The following is a 16402-nucleotide window of genomic DNA, read 5'->3' on the forward strand; positions in this document are numbered from 1 at the left end:
GTATGGTTTGTGAAGTTTCATACCAGACCCTGGCCCAACCCGAGTTTCGGTTAAGACCTGTTCCAATGTAAAGAAGATAAAAAACAAGGCATGGACCAGGTCTGGTTCATGTAAGGCTTATAGAATTCGGGTATGTTTTTTCATATTGTAGACCCGATACAATCCGGTTCCAGACCCGGTACCCATACTTTTAGTCGGATCCAGCTTTGAACCCACCTGGATCCGAACCAGATCCGACCGGTTGACAGCCCCACCAGGCCGTGCAGCATGCTTATTGCTTCCTGTCGTATCGGGTTGGATACGATCTAGACCCGGTTTATAAGCAGTCCACTACACAAATTAGGGTTTTCGGCACATGCATCCGCGGTCGTCCATCTAAAACCCCATCCACGTAATCTGGACCGTCCGATGCGCTCTCCGCGCATCCTCTTTTAAGCTGCCCTGCCACCATCTCTTTCTCTCCCTCTATTGAGAGTTCGCAAAATCTCGACACTCGCTAGGGTTCTGCAGGGAGATCGCAAGAGTGTGAGGAGGGATCTCTCGCTCGATTCGCTCGAAAGGATGGCGACTCAGATCAGCAAGAAGCGAAAGGTTCTCCCTTCTCCTCCTCCGTTCCCTTCGATAGGTTTCCTTCTTGTTTGCTTTCACATTGAAACATACTCTTCTCCCGGTTTGTTTTTTGATCGGAACAAAACCATTTTTTGATCGGATAAAAACGTTTTTCTCTCTCTGTTTCTTGAGTTACAGTTCGTCGCGGACGGCGTCTTCTACGCGGAGCTCAACGAAGTGCTCACGAGGGAGCTGGCGGAGGACGGATACTCCGGCGTCGAGGTTAGGGTCACGCCCATGCGTACGGAGATCATCATCAGAGCTACGAGGACGCAGAACGTCCTCGGTAGACATTCTCTTCCTTTTGCTTGAATTGCTTTTATTTGTTCTCTCCAATCGTTCTACGGTTTGTTTGTCCGTCCTGATTGTTTGCGTTGTTCTTTTGAGAAATGTAGGTGAAAAGGGTAGGAGGATCAGGGAGCTAACTTCTGTAGTTCAGAAGCGATTCAGTTTCCCGGAGGGCAGCGTGGAGCTGTACGCCGAGAAGGTTAACAACAGAGGGCTCTGCGCGATCGCGCAGGCCGAGTCCCTGCGGTACAAGCTACTTGGAGGCCTTGCTGTCAGGAGGTGGGTGGGTTTATTCCTGTTGCCACAGATCTGTTCATTTGTCTGTTCGTTGTTGAATTTTGGGGCGTGCGATTGCGTTCGCATGTGCGAGGTATGTGAAGTTGAAATTAGAATTTGTAAGCCAATCTTCTGATTTAAGGGATCTTGGATTTTAGATGGAGTATGTGTTGGATTGCGGAGAATGTGGTGAAATTGGGATTTGGGGAAATTGGTTGCTACTCGAGTGTATGTGACAATGGTTTTTCTCGTATGCCAAAGTTTGCGTCTTTGAAAATTTCGTTCTGAGACTTTGAAACGGAATTTATCACAATGGTGAACCTCCCTCGCTTTCCTTTGATCACGCGTGTTTGTTTCTTAAGCCTTTTTCTTTTTTTCCCTTGAATTTGGAGTAAAGCGTTTCTCATATCAGGAGCTTTAGAAACATGTCCACACATGAGCATCACATTGATACTGTTTATGACTTATGAGTTCTATCTTATGAGTCTTATTCTTAAATGACAATGCATGTAACCGACGAACACCCTTCTATGACATGGTTATGAAATGCATGTTTTGTTTCCCTTTATAGGCCTGTTATCGGTCTTCTTTACAGCAGGTTAGTGTGCTTTACTAGCAATATGTCTAAGTGTAATAGCCAACATATAAATCATTTTCTGTTGATATAATGCGGTAGCAGAAGAATGTGCTGAATATTATCACAATGACAACCCCATGTTAATAGGTCCTTCCTTTTTCTCTTTTTCCTTATGCTAGGTTATGCAGTTGTATTATGTTTTAGTTTGTGGATTATCAATTCTTTTGTGTGGACTTCAGTTGATATGCCCTATATTAAGTTATTAACTATCTAACTATCATATGCCCCTCAATTCTTTCTTGCCAATGTGTTGTCATTTTCTTCTTCTAAGAAGGAGATTTTTTTCCTTATTGAATTTATGTTTGGAAGATTACTATTAATTTAGCTTATTTAGGCCGTAATTACCCTGAAAAAATGATGGCTTGTCTTCAGTTTTCCTCCTAAGAATTCTAGTTTATTCACTTTTTGTTCTGACATTTCCATTAGTTCTCATCAGAGTTTTCTGGTGTTTTTAGTTGTTGATTTTGATAGTTGAATAATGTACGATAGTGGATTCTAGAACTACCCGTAAAATCATTTTTTTGGTGGCATGAATTATAGCAAAAAATAACATGAAAATTGATAGATTGAATGATACTATATACTCTTTATTGGTCATTGAAATCATCAAACGAGCTCCTGCATGGCCTGCACTTTACAGAGAACAGGTCAAATATCATTTTCTTAGTCACTCTTGTCACAAGATGTCTGGACTTGCTGGTGCTCCTCTGTGATTTCATGCTTTTGAAAGAATGCATCTTTTTTTTTGTAGAGTGACAAAATTAATTGACATCCTTTATTACTCATTTTGATTCTTTCCTCACAAATGGGTAGCAGCTGTGTTGCTCTTTGAAAGAGGGTTGATTCCCTGTTGCGGATTTAGAGCTAAGAACTTTTTTTTAAGCATCATTTGTCATTCACATCTTTTACTATCAAAATGAGCACATTCTCTTTCTTTACTTCTAAAAGGAAATGTCTTCCTCCCCTCTGAATTTTCCCTTCCTTACCTTTTGAAACGTTTCTTTGGTTAACGAACACATGTAGTGCTTCTTCAATTATACATCCCCCAGTGTCTTTCTGTACTTTTGATTTTCAAACAAAAAATATTAATTAATAAAGCTGTTGGTAAATCTTGTTTTCTACTGTTTATGTTCTTTATTTCTATTAGTCGTCGTCCCACTTGTGTTTCTTATGATATGTGAACATATTGTCCACTCCCATCCTATGTAGTCAAAAGCGCTAGGCGGTGATTAGTCGGTAGACCCCCTAAAAAGACTAGTCGAGGACCATGTGGGACTAGTCGGTACCCCAATTAGATATAAAAAAGTACACAATATAAATAAATATGTTTAATTCTTTTACTAATATGATGATTTCATTACACAAGTACAAAATTACACATCAAGAACAACAACAACTACTACGCCTTCATCCCAAAATCACACATGCTTTCACAAAATATATTAATATACATAACCAGAATATATATATATATTATTCATAACATATTTGGTATAATCAACAAAATATGCTTTCAACCTTTCACAAAAGCACAATAACACATACATATATAAATAACATATTACATAATTCATAATGCTAAACATGCTTTCAGGCTTTTATAAAAAAATTCATCAGAAACAAAGTAACACACACACATATAAAAACTTAATCAATTAAAATTAATTGTGCATGCTTCAATGTTTCACAGAAAAATCCCAAAAGCAAAGTAGCACACACACACACATATAAATATAATAACTAAGCATGTTTTCATGATTTCACAGAACAAATCACACAAACACACACACATACATATAATTACATATATACAAAAAAATAACAAAGTATATACAAAAAAATAACAAAATATATATATATATATATATATATATATATATATATATATATATATATAACTAAACTGTCCTCGGGCCTAAACGGAGGCAGCACCTTAGTCGATGCCTAGTTTGCAAAATTGGTACCTTTTAAGGTACCCACCTAGGAATTACATAGCCTAGACCGACTAGGCGATGCCTAGTCGTGATTTTTGACTCTATATCTCCCATCTAGGAAGCCCCCATTGTTGGGCCATTGATGCACAGTCAACTTTAACATACAGAAGATCCCCGTAGTTCTGTTCCTTTAGCCATTTGGTTGGCACTTCATTTCCTTCCCAAGGATGAATCGTTGGGATTTGGGGGATCAGATGAAGTTGTAGGCTATGTTTTAAGACTGTTCCTTTGCTGTTAAAGTTTATAAACAGATCTGTCCTTGTTTGTTGGCTCCCTTTTTGTTTTTATTAATGGAACCATTATGAAATTTATGAGCATGTTATTACTGGTCATGTTGCCGGGACACTTTCATTTAGCACACATCTGTGTGTATGTATGTGTGCTCGTGTGTGTCTGTGTGCGTGTTTGGTAATTATATTTATGATCTAATTTATTATTGTGACATGAGATTGTTTTATCATCTTAGAATAACCTCTTTCACTGGTGCTATAATAGTTTTTTAGTAGCTCACCAGTCTTCCAGATAGCGAGGATGAGTAACTAGGAGGCTGGCTTCTTTGTTTGCATCTGTGGCTTTTGCTGCCTATCATGTGTGTTTGTGTGTGGGTGCGTGCACATGTGCGTTGTGTTCCGAATTGCGAACTAGTTTTATCTCGTCACTCTGCTAAACAGTTTCAAAAAACATGGTTGTGGGAAGACATGTTCTCTATGTCTTATTCAGTAGAAAACATATATAGGATTTTTCATATTCAAGTGTTAGAGTCTATTACTTATATTGCACTAAATGGTCTAATAACAATTTGAGGTTTTTCATTAATTTAATTAGGTTGAAAGACTTGAAACTTTGCTAAAGGTTCAGATTAAGCAAAAAACACATGGACATGCATCTGTGTGTGTGTTTTGTTTGTTGAGTGTGCAAATATCCATTAGCTCCCACAATATTATCCTTGAATACATTACTGAGATGATGTTACTTGAAGTTTTAACCCAGTTCAACTAACTTTTTCCTGCACTGAAGTATTATGCAACCTGACATTCTTCTCCTTTGTGCCTCATTCAGGGCTTGCTATGGTGTTTTGCGCTTTGTCATGGAAAGTGGTGCTAAAGGATGTGAGGTAGGTTCAAGAACCTTTCTGTTGCAGAACATGCTATCTGACATTAATTCTGAACATAATATTGTGTAGGTTATTGTGAGTGGGAAGCTCAGAGCACAACGTGCAAAATCAATGAAGTTCAAGGATGGGTACATGATTTCGTCTGGGCAGCCTGTTAATGAGTACATTGATTCTGCTGTCAGGCATGTTTTGCTAAGACAGGTAAATGATTCACTACTTTCAGTAATAATTCAACACATGAAATTTCTGAGCTCTATATGGAGTAGAGGTGTTTTTTCGCTGAAACAGATGCAAACACAAAATCAGTTTTATAACCCAAATTATGTATCCAACCCTATCTTTGTGCCTTTGATGAGATTGTCATGTTCTGTTTGAACTATTCTGAAAGTTTTGTGTTTTCTTATGATGTCAGGGTGTACTTGGAATTAAAGTTAGGATCATGTTGGATTGGGATCCAAAGGGCAAGCAGGGTCCAACAACTCCACTTCCTGACCTTGTCACTATTCACACCCCCAAGGAGGATGAGGAAATCAGTCGGCCTGTGATACCAATAGAGCTTGACGTGGGAGCTTGAAAATTTGCCAATATGATGCAAACTTAAAGAGTGATGTGCAGCCGATTTTGCTGTATATCGTAAGGGATACGTAGCTCTTTCATTTTTGCGTGGATCTTTTACTTTTTCCCATCGTTTTTGTTGATTATTAGCTAATGTCAAGACCAATGCAGACACAAGATTATGTGTATCTCACTAGAAAATTCCGTAGAGCAGGACATCGTTCTGGATAATGCCTCACTTCATTTTATTTTTTAGCTTTTGTTTACGTTTTTTTTTATTCCAGTCGTTTGAACAGAGTTTTGTGCTTGTGTTAGACTGTTATGGCTAAATTATTAACCTCTGAGGAGTCAGTTTTTTTTATTGAATTGCTATAACTTTCCACTAGGTTTACATGATGGAAATCGTTGTGGCACTCATCTGCAAGGGGTGACTTGTAAACATCACTGAGTTGACAGGATGCCACAAGTTCGAAACCCGCAGGGGTGTCCCTTGCTGCAAGGTCAATTCTGGGTGTATTCCCTGGTAGATAGGAGAATTCCCAAGGGTTTTATCAATTGGAGGCCCGTCAATGTGCGGTCTGTGATGGAGGGTTTTTCCCATGGCTTAGGCAAAAAAAATGAAATAACACACTTGGTGCTATCTTTAGGATGCAACGGTATAAAACTGTATTTCTACTTGCACGTGAATATGGCGCTGCGGCCTGCGTTACATAAATGCAATTTTAGGTTGAATTAGCGGGCATATGGGCAGGTTGTGGAACATATGTACTTGGTGGTAACCGTCATGGCCATTCCTTTTTGGCACTGTTACTTGTAGAAGGTATAATTTAATACCTGGTTTTGCCTCTGGGGAAACCTAACTTAAAAGGGTCGTGCCCTTAACAAGACCAGGGTTTAAAAAAATGCTGTCAAAGAAATTAGATTTGTACATTGGTGGTTCAAACCATAAATGGTTGAGCATGTGTAAGTGTCTGCATCAAACTCCAACATTGGCTACATTTAGTAATAATAGGAGGGTACATTTAGTAATAATAGGAGGGTTGACCCTGTTCACTTTACGAAGTTGAACAGGTTTGGTAGCTCCATCGAAGTGAAACTAGAATTTTAGGGAGAACGAATCCTTATCAAACCAATTACCAATGAAGGAAATAAAACAAGAGTGGAATTTCTTTGAGTTATGATATACTGGACATCTTTTCACTAAAAAAGATATATATTCTCAATGCATAATAATAATAATGGGGACACTTCTTTCCCATGTATAATTGCTGTCATGACTTTTAAATCCCTTTCAGCCCCAAGACAAATCATAAATTTTACATAACGGGACATTGTTAGACGCTCATTTCCCGTCTGCGTGATGCACTATCTTGCATTTGCGTGGGCGCGTGGGACCCATGTGCTGGGTGTCCCACGGACACAGGTGGACGGAGATGCAAACAGCGTCTTTGACTCCTTTTTCAAAATCCTAACTCCAGCCACAAATTTACGTAATTAATCTAAAATTAACAAACACTACATGAATCTTGACACTAACAACCACAATGCACGACTCAACACTGAAAGCGACCCTATAGCGTATACGCTTCCAATCAATGTTGTGAAAAGGGCACCTCAAGGTGCAAACACCTTGCCTCTCATTCCATGTCAGCGGAGGGTATCATACCTAAAAAAATTGGTTGACTCGCATGGTTGGCCAATGGAGGATTCCCAAACTTGATATGCACTATTAGCTAAAAACGAAAAGGAGAAAAATGAAGCCCTAAGTTAAATAAGTGTGTTCGAGGGTAGATTTTCAGGCGATTGCATGGAAATCCCAAGAACCAAAGATATAGAAAGTTGTTTAGGGACAATAATGAAATGATAAATCTTGAATGTGGCTAAAAAATCACCGTCATCCACTCTTGTTGTTCTAGTAGAAAGTCGGCGTACTCCAATTAAGGCATCGGTTGAACCATAGCAGATCGGTATCATGCTTGTAAAATGAGAATTGGAATAAGAAAGAAGGAATGGTAAGCAAAAAAATGGAACTGGTGGCCATAGGAATCACAAAGTGATATTTGAAACATCTGGGTGATGCTGATAATAAGAATTTAACGGAAACAATCTCTCTCTCTCTCTCTCTCTCTCACACACACACACACACACGATGCATGAAGATGGAGACCATACTGCATCTCCATGAAATATCATAAAGGTGATTTACTTTCATTCAAAACCACTTTAACATTGTTGTTAGGAAAAGGCTTGGGCTTCAATGAGATTTGAAGCACTCCCCCCTAGCCAAGAAAGTAGGACAACTTAGGCAACAATGACAACTAAATTTGGACTTCCCCCCAGCCAAGAAAGCAGGACCTTAATTTAGGGGACAATGAACCACATTCAAGCATATCACAGATCATTCATCAGTCAACAGACGCTGTGCATCAGCGCTCTCCATCCGATATCTTGCCGAAAAAAGCCTTCTGGCCAGTCCACTTCATTCACTGCCAGATATGCCTTATCGCGTGCCTCTGCTATATTCTTCCCCCTGGTTGTCACTCCAAGCACACGACCTCCCACTGCAATAAAATTACCATCTGCATCCACTGAAGTTCCTGCATGAAAGATTTTTACATTTGGAGATAGAAGCTCAGCTTCATCCAGGTTTCTAATGATGGTGCCTTTCTTGTAATCTCCAGGGTAGCCTTGACTCGCCATGACTACCACCATGGATGGTTCTGAAGACCAACTCAATGACATCCCTGCTAGCTTGCCTTTGCAAGCTGCAAGTAAAACTTGGGCGAGATCTGATTCAAGACGCATCATCAAAGCCTGCAACAAGTGTCTCCTAATCAATGGCAAAGCTATATAACAAACACATAACCGAGCACACATATTTAAAAGCTTCATCAATTTCACTGACAAAATTTATGAAGTTTGTCAAAGAATATCAGCTAAACTTGTCAACCTATTTGAGGAAAGTGTTAAACTCCAACTCAAGATCAACTAGTGAAGATGTTGCAATTCTAAAACACGGCCAACAAAATAACAGTAATCCCAGATGCCATACTGAAGTTCAGGGGAGTAGATCCAGACTGCTGTGGTTTCTAATTCTAACATCTTAAATGAGAATGTGATGGCCATATATTAAGAGAGTAAAGCCAACCAGCCATGAAGAACTTTATGACATGATCTCCATAAGTGATCCAGTTGTTACATAGGCCATGTGCGACATAGCCATATGTTAGGTCTCCTAACATTCAAATGAACCTGATGAAAAAAAAACCAACCCTCATTTGACCCAGTTACATCCATGCGGCACCATGTCAACACAGATGGGTGGAGTCTTCAGAAGCATTATGTTACATATGTCCAACCCAAGTACTACCGAAGCCAGCTAAAATGTCATCCACTAGTTAATATGTTGCAATTCTTAACATATGGACAACGCTGCACCATGTCGCCATAGATGTGATGAGTCTTCAGAAGCACCAAGGATTTTCTCTCCTAAAGTTTGGCAAGGAAAAATATAAAAGTAGGAAATAATGGAAAAGCAAGAGAATAACAAAAGTACACAAAATGAAGTACAAGAAAGCTGCTTGCTGATTTCTTTTTGCTGATGAAGGTCCAAAGTACTGAACCTAAAACATGGCCTAAATAAGGGAAATTTGGCATTCAATGGCAAGTTCAAATTGCTGACGCTAGCACTAATCCTCCCTTCTTGATGGCTAGACTGATATAGACCTTGCTATTTTAACCCTGCTTAGTGGACCTGGCAATGGTAGAAATGCTCATGAACAATTAATAGATCAAACTGTAATAGATGGCATAATAATGGTGAAAATCCAAGCAAGTTTGGTGACCGGTGTGCCAGTCCAACAAGGTGTTAGTGCTGATAGATCTGGAACATATTTGATCAAATCATAATCAAATGAAGAAAAAAAAGCCAAAGAGAGATGAGAGAAAAGAAAAACTAGACCCAAGCAGATCTGTTTCATGAAGATAATGAACAATAAGAAGACATAACGGAACAAAAATGAGAAACAATCATATTCAAGCAGATTTGGTTCAAGAGAATGCAAACAGAGGAAGACGATGGGAAAAGAATAATAAAACAAAACAAGAACAGGGAAAAACAAGAAGAAAAGAAGGATCAACAAAGAAAGTGTAGGTTCAAGGGTTATTACCTGATACCATCTAAAGAATTAAGAGGAGAAGAGGAAAAGAGAACAAGTTATGAAGAATCTTAACAGCCATCTTCATATTTCTAAGGGGTGGCTCTTCATTTATTTATAGATAAACCTTCATTACAGTTCGTATAAACACCCTTTTTACACCAAAATCAGAGGTATACCACCTATAGGCTGTGTCCCCTACTGTACACAAATTACAAGAATGCCACTCATAGGTGGCGCCAGTACAGCATGAATACCCACAACAATGCTATTGATTTCTCTAGCCTCCCTTGATCTAAAATGCATGTTGCAACAGTATGAACTATCCAAATCTTGCTTCAATTTGCAATAGTAACATGTTTCTCACTGAAGCAACCAAAGTATGGAGAACAAAACAAAGAAAACGCATGAGTAACCCAAGGGATACTGGATGTGAAGAGGAGCCAAAACATGACAAGGCCTTCTTGCGTCTAGAAGTTGGAAACAAAATGCTAGTCAATGACTTACTGAAAATTAGAAGCATGTGAACAGTGAAAATTCTGATCAGAAAGTGCCGAGCTACAGTCATTCTTACATCTACTCATTCAATCTCTATTCACAAACTGTTGCATGTTGGACTTAATATGCTCTTTGGCACAATCCATCCGTCTGTCTTATCCCCAAGCTGAAAACTGGTCTCAGATCCAAAAGATCCTTTTAGCATCGCCTGTTTCCAGATCAGTGTAAGAATATATTGGGGTGGAGGTTGGATAGGAAGTCTCCAAGTTGAATCATCCCACAAATGGACAATTGAACTTACATTGAATCTTTTCGCCAAAAAAGGATTAGGCTGAATCATTTCCCAGCTCAGTCACATGATGATAATTAATGATAACATGAAAAGGCATGAAAGTTCAAATTTTGTCTTCCAATGTGATCATCAGGTCATGCAATATCACTCAGTGCCAGATTCAATGTTCCTTGCTTGGAGAGAGACAACAGGGCACATGCCCATAATAAAATTGCAACCTTAATTGTAAAAAAAGGAGAAGCTGGTAAATCAAAGACATATATAAAGATGATGTCAAATTTGCAATAAATGAAGTTAAATGCTAGACGCATTTCGAAAATACTTATTGTAGGAAAAGAGTAGTGCAGAACGAATTGAAGAAAACATGTTAACATTACAAGGTGCAGCCAGCCATCTCCAGCCCAAAAGACTAATAGCAATCTGCTAAATTCTATGTTACTTGGACACTGAGAGAGAGAGAGAGGTAATTACGTCAAAAACAAAAAAAAACTATTTCAAAAGAAAAAAAACATCCTCTGTCCCTTCATAGAGAGAGAGATTTCCCTATAGTAAAGGGGCATGCTGACTCATTTTCATGGAGTATGGAGAGAAAATATGGTTTAAACAATGTTGATACAAAGTGTCTGACATTGGACACTTCGTGTCTAAGGCACTCAAAAGTGCCAGACACGCGACACCAAGTGTCCATATTTTCAAGGCCCTTCTTTCAACTTAGTACACTTTTCCTTTTTCTTTATTTTAACAAATCATTACTTGCTGAGAGTGCTTGAACATTTCCATATTAAATACAATTTTCTTCCAGGTTTAAAAAGTAAAAGGTGTGTGCAGTACATAATCATGTCCAAACTTATTTTTTTAAAGTCAAATCATATCAAATCTAATATATTCAAATACATGTTAAACACTGCAGCAGAATTGAACATGTTTAAACAGGAATAAAAGCTGCACTAGAGTTTTGATTAACTACCATTTTTAAGAGTTGTGCGCAGATAGCTTAGGCAGTGTATCAGTCCCAGAATTATAAAGTTTAACATAGCCCAATATTGTACCAAGAATCACTAAATTATAAGGATGCATCAATATTTTAGTTTACCAGAAGAAAAACCAATGAAGAAAGTAATTCAAATTTTCACAAGTCCTAAGCTGGGTGTTTTCAAAAAGCTGTTTGGACATTGTATGTAACAGCCAGCTTGAAGATCTCTGTCCATCTACATTGTTATTTATTGAGAAGAAATTACTAAATTCTCGCATGTACTCCTTAATCATTACGTGACTCTACATTAATCGAGCTTCTGAGCACCCCAACCTATTTACAACTTTCTCTCACAAGAAATAGTACCCTAAAAACTACAAGAAGTTCCTTATGTTGCAACTTGCAACAATAGATGACCAGTGATTAAATAGTGCAAGTTTTATGTCACTTCTTTAAATAAAGAGACAAAATCAATGACCACATACCTATTAAGCATTTTTTAGGCGAAGTTAGTGGAAGTTGCAGGATCTGTAACTAAGGATCACATGGCTGAGCTAGTCATGACATGGATTTTTTTAATGAGAAACTGTGAAACCAACTCTGGCATTTTCCAAACTGAACTTTAATCAATTAACAAATATACACATGCTCTAATCAGCATTTACCTGGCATTCAGGATCCCCAAACCGAACATTATACTCAATGAGCTTTGGTAAACCAGACTTCTTCTCAATCATTAGCCCTGCATACAAAACTCCTACAAATTTGCGTCCTTCTGCAGCCATTCCCTTTACAGTTGGAAGGATTATTGATTCCATTACAAGTGACTGAACTTCTTTTGTCAATATTGGTGCAGGTGAATATGCTCCCATTCCACCAGTATTGGGACCAGTGTCACCATCACCAACTCGCTTATGGTCCTGTGCAGATTCAAGAGGTAGAGCATTTTCTCCATCCACAAGAGCAAAAAATGAAGCTTCTTCACCTTCCAGGAATTCCTCAATAATGACCCTGCCCCCAGCAGAGCCAAAGACTCCCTTTACAAGCATAGAATCAACAGCTTCATAGGCCTCCTCCAAGGTCATGGCAACAACCACCCCTTTCCCTGCCGCCAATCCATCAGCCTTGACAACAATAGGTGCTCCTTGGTCCTTGATGTACCATTTGGCCTCCAATGGGTCTGTAAATGTTTTGTGCTGCAAAGTTTATAAAAATCAGATAATTTTAGCTAAAACTCATAAAAAATTAATATGTATGGTTAACAGGAAGCAACATTCTCTGCAAAAAATTAATCCAAGCATTAGGAAATCCCAATCAGGTAAACCACAGAACAAGGAAGATGCAGCCTATCTCTGCATTCCACATGTTCAATAATGGATAAAGTGATATGAAACTCTTTACACATACCATATCAACCTATTAGGGAAGCAGAGGAAAACAAAACAGGCAAGTTATCGAAATGAATTTGTAATTAATCGTGCAGAACAACAGATGAATTCTCAAGACCCATTTCAGTCTCAAGTGGCAGCCCCAAAACAAACAACTGGATATTGGATTCAGTCACTTCCAGGTCTCTGCACTTGCATGTACTGTTTAAGCCATGCATATGATTCAGAATAAAAAGGCCTGTACAAGTGGAAAGCCAAGATACAACTCCAGGTACATAGTCCAAACAAGATAAAACCAAATTTTTGTAACCTAAAACATCTAATATGAACAAGCACCAAAATTGAACTTCTATGCCCAGAAAACTTATGAAATGCAACAGAGAAATGCTTCCTAGCTGAGAAGATAGAAATAACTACAATTCAACTCAAATTGTCACCAGAAAATTGCACTTTCATCTGTCATTATTTCCCAATTTCTACGAATGGAAATGATAAAAAAACATGTGAGATGTGTGCCTATGAAAACATAATAGGTACCCGATGGAATTCAAAGATAGGTGACCACCTAACAACTAAAAAGCGACCTCCAGTCAACTTCAGAACTGTCAAACCCCATGACAAGACAGTCATGAGCCTTTAAACACACAATCCTAACCTATTAAGTACATAATGACAGCAAAAGAGGATCTTGCAGGATTACCTGGAAAGTATAATCTCAATGCAACAAGCCTTACCTTGTTGCAAAAATAAGTTCGCCAGGAAAACAGTCCCGTGCAGCAAGACAAAGTTATTCACTAGAAACCTTTTAGTGTGTGCTGGCTTATGCAAGAAAAAACATGTGACACGTTAACCTCATTACCATGCACCCCAGGAGTGGAAGTTATGCATGAAGGATTTTCCGGAATAAGAGAGAATCATGACTTCATAACATAAAAACAAGAGCCCACACATTTGTGCTCCAAGAAATGAAACTCCATCCTAAAAATATATATTTTCAGTATTTTTGTGGACTTAGCACCCAGAATCCCAGAAGTAGACAGAATTATTTAAGACAAATAACTAACAGTAACAAGAATATTTTGTAGAAAGTTAAGTTAGAAATCGTGAAGCCATAGGAATGTAATAAGACAGTAAACCTAGTCCACAGGTATGCAGATAAATCATCATCATGGACGTCATCGTCACACCTTATCCCAATGGCATAGGGTTAGCATTATGACTCTCCTATTTTTTCGTTCCATTCTATCTGGAGCTACAACTTTGATCACTTCACAATCCTTTATATCACCTCTGACTGCTACCTTGTAAGCCTCAATGGTGTTCCTCTTTTCCTAATTCCTTTCACTTGTACCACGTCCACCTTTCTTACTGGTGCAATGATGTCCCCGTGCAATATGTCCAAACCAACTTAAATAACATTCTCTAATCTTTTCTTTTATTGGTGGGACTCCTACACGCATTTTGACACTCATTTCTAATGTTACCTTTTTTCATAACTCAGAGATATGTAGATAAGTGAGAAACAAAAAATTACATATGCATATAGCTAATGATCCAGATATTATATGAAGAGGTTCAAATAAACGCAAACCAGAAGAAAAAACAATATAATGGGGGATAGTTCATGAAAAATATACAGTTTTAGTCAAAAGATTCGATTAATAGAAATACAAAGCCAATGAATAGCAAAACACAATAGGAAAAAACATCTAATAGACACACCACCAAGTGTGGCCTTTCTGTTGTCAATTTTTTTGAAGGAACTGCAAATGCTAGATGGTAAAAAGAAAACCTTGGCAGTAGGAATCCCGTATTTATCACACAACTTCTTCATGAAGTCCTTTGACCCTTCCAAAGCCGCAGCCTCCGATGAAGGACCAAAAGTTGGGATCCCTGCCTTAACAAGATCATTTGCAAGGCCACCAACCAAAGGAGCCTCTGGACCCACCAAAACCAACCCAACTGACCACTTCTGGCAAAACGAGATAACGGACGAGCTGTCGGAAATATCGAGGTCCGGGACGCAAGTAGCATTTCCTGAACTGGAAATGCCGGCATTACCAGGTGCACAAAAGACCGCGTCACAAGATGGGGATCGTTGCAATGCATAGCACAAGGCGTGTTCCCTACCTCCGCCTCCAATCACCAATGTAACGACCCTCTCTCCTGCAATCAAGCACCAAAAATTTAATCATCTGTGTGTTTTATTTGTGAGGATGGGAGGAAATGGAACAAAACTGAAAAAGAGGACCAGGACCAAACATGAAAAATAATGAACAGCAAACATGACTTTCGACAACATAACCAGAACATTTTTCTTTCTTTTTCTCGATTTCCCCTTTTGGGGGATGTATCAATCCACCCCCACTTATCCAGAAAACTGGAAACAAGCTAGGATATCATGTTGCGCTTCCAATTTATACTAGTTTCCTGCATAAGTTGCTCACCTAAGCAGTGTTCTTGCAAAATGGAAATCTTATTCATGCATTGGCAACGAACAAAGAACAGACGCAGTTCAGGGCATCCATGCAACCAAACAAGATCGACGATAACTCACCGGAGAAATCACCGGTCGCGGGTCCGTCCTTCGCCGCCGAATTCACATAGAAATCCACAGACGTCCGCGCCGAGAACCTCTCCCCGCGAAACTTCGACCTCTTCAACCCCAAACACGAGACTCTGCCCTCGCCGAAGAACGACAGGGAGTGACGCAGCGTTCCTCCATTGCTCCGAGGGATGCCGCCTCCGTGGAAGCCGAGAACCCTAACGTTGTAGGACAGGCAAGCCATCGAAAGGAGTGTTCAAAGGGATTCTGAAAGAGACGCCAAGACAAAAAGAAGAGCTCACGATAATGTAAGGGAGAGAAGAAGGTTCTCCCTCTTTAGAAGGCGACTTGGACACCCCCCAAAACGATGGGAAAAGTTGGGGTGCGAGAAGATGGAAGATTGGGAGGGCGATTTAATCCAGTGGGGATGGTAACGCTTCAGAGAGTCGAGTAGTCGCGCGCCTCTCCTCGAAAACGATGGCGCCAATGGTTTCTTTCCCAAACAAACGTTCAGCGCCCCCAGGAACCTCTGCCAGTGCGCACTAGACCGAGCGCCGTTCTCTGCCCGGCGGAGGATTCCCAAAGAGGAAACGTGAGCCCCAGTCACGCATGAACTTTGTCACGTCAAGTGTCTCGTGTCTCGTGTCTCGTGTCGCATCAGAACTGGTACTCATATCTATGGTGACTCGAGTTCTGAGCCGAGTTTCAATGGAACCTATAGAATAAGAACAATACTCGTATCTATGGTGATTCGATGCATGGATAGAATGCCATGCAGCGTCTGCCCGGGACATGCTAGTTGCACCCGCTTAGGAGTGTGTTTGACCGTGCGTTCATGCAGGATGTCACGGACATGTTAAATGCCGTGGCGAACAAACATTGGATGTGACGGATACATGGAATACTCGTCTTTCACACCCTGTTACGCCGAGAACCGAACAGGGAAAACACTCTAAAAAAATGATCGGGGAGTGGTAATACCCCCAATGTCCTACGTTCTCTCCTTTGCCCTAACCCTTTTACTGACTCTCTCTGGATCAGGCTGGAAAAGGGTCAACAAATGTTGAACGAGTGCA

General features: G+C 39.5%; 2 protein-coding genes across 2 annotated transcripts; one reads left to right on the plus strand and one right to left on the minus strand.

The window, feature by feature from the left end:
• Positions 1-465: 465 nt before the first annotated feature.
• Positions 466-5704, plus strand: LOC149812138 (small ribosomal subunit protein uS3x-like). The gene is made up of 6 exons (XM_089993932.1): positions 466-591; positions 748-895; positions 1005-1176; positions 4864-4918; positions 4988-5119; positions 5331-5704. Exons 1-6 carry the CDS (start codon positions 562-564, stop codon positions 5490-5492), a joined length of 699 nt encoding a protein of 232 aa, XP_089850058.1. The 5' UTR covers positions 466-561; the 3' UTR covers positions 5493-5704.
• Positions 5705-7660: 1956 nt separating this feature from the next.
• LOC149812139 (phosphoribosylamine--glycine ligase-like) lies at positions 7661-15908 on the minus strand. The gene is made up of 4 exons (XM_089993271.1): positions 15339-15908; positions 14574-14947; positions 12059-12589; positions 7661-8287 (listed from the first exon to the last, which is right to left on the minus strand). Exons 1-4 carry the CDS (start codon positions 15568-15570, stop codon positions 7883-7885), a joined length of 1542 nt encoding a protein of 513 aa, XP_089849397.1. The 5' UTR covers positions 15571-15908; the 3' UTR covers positions 7661-7882.
• Between the last annotated feature and the right edge of the window lie 494 nt (positions 15909-16402).

Source organism: Nuphar pumila, chromosome 17 (assembly GCF_984573655.1).
Source record: "Nuphar pumila chromosome 17, dmNupPumi1.hap1.1, whole genome shotgun sequence".
In the NCBI taxonomy this organism is placed as follows: domain Eukaryota; kingdom Viridiplantae; phylum Streptophyta; class Magnoliopsida; order Nymphaeales; family Nymphaeaceae; genus Nuphar; species Nuphar pumila.

What these genes read in the sequence shown, in the direction of transcription:
- LOC149812138 (XM_089993932.1), top strand. Translation starts at nt 562, where the DNA reads ATGGCGACTCAGATCAGCAAGAAGCGAAAG. An exon ending in GTGGTGCTAAAGGATGTGAG is followed by an intron (nt 4,919 to 4,987) that starts GTAGGTTCAAGA and finishes AATATTGTGTAG; the next exon opens with GTTATTGTGAGTGGGAAGCT. An exon ending in GGCATGTTTTGCTAAGACAG is followed by an intron (nt 5,120 to 5,330) that starts GTAAATGATTCA and finishes TTATGATGTCAG; the next exon opens with GGTGTACTTGGAATTAAAGT.
- LOC149812139 (XM_089993271.1), bottom strand. Translation starts at nt 15,570, where the DNA reads ATGGCTTGCCTGTCCTACAACGTTAGGGTTCTCGGCTTCCACGGAGGC. An exon ending in ACGGGATTCCTACTGCCAAG is followed by an intron (nt 12,590 to 14,573) that starts GTTTTCTTTTTA and finishes TAAACTTTGCAG; the next exon opens with CACAAAACATTTACAGACCC. An exon ending in TTGGGGATCCTGAATGCCAG is followed by an intron (nt 8,288 to 12,058) that starts GTAAATGCTGAT and finishes CACTTGTTGCAG; the next exon opens with GCTTTGATGATGCGTCTTGA.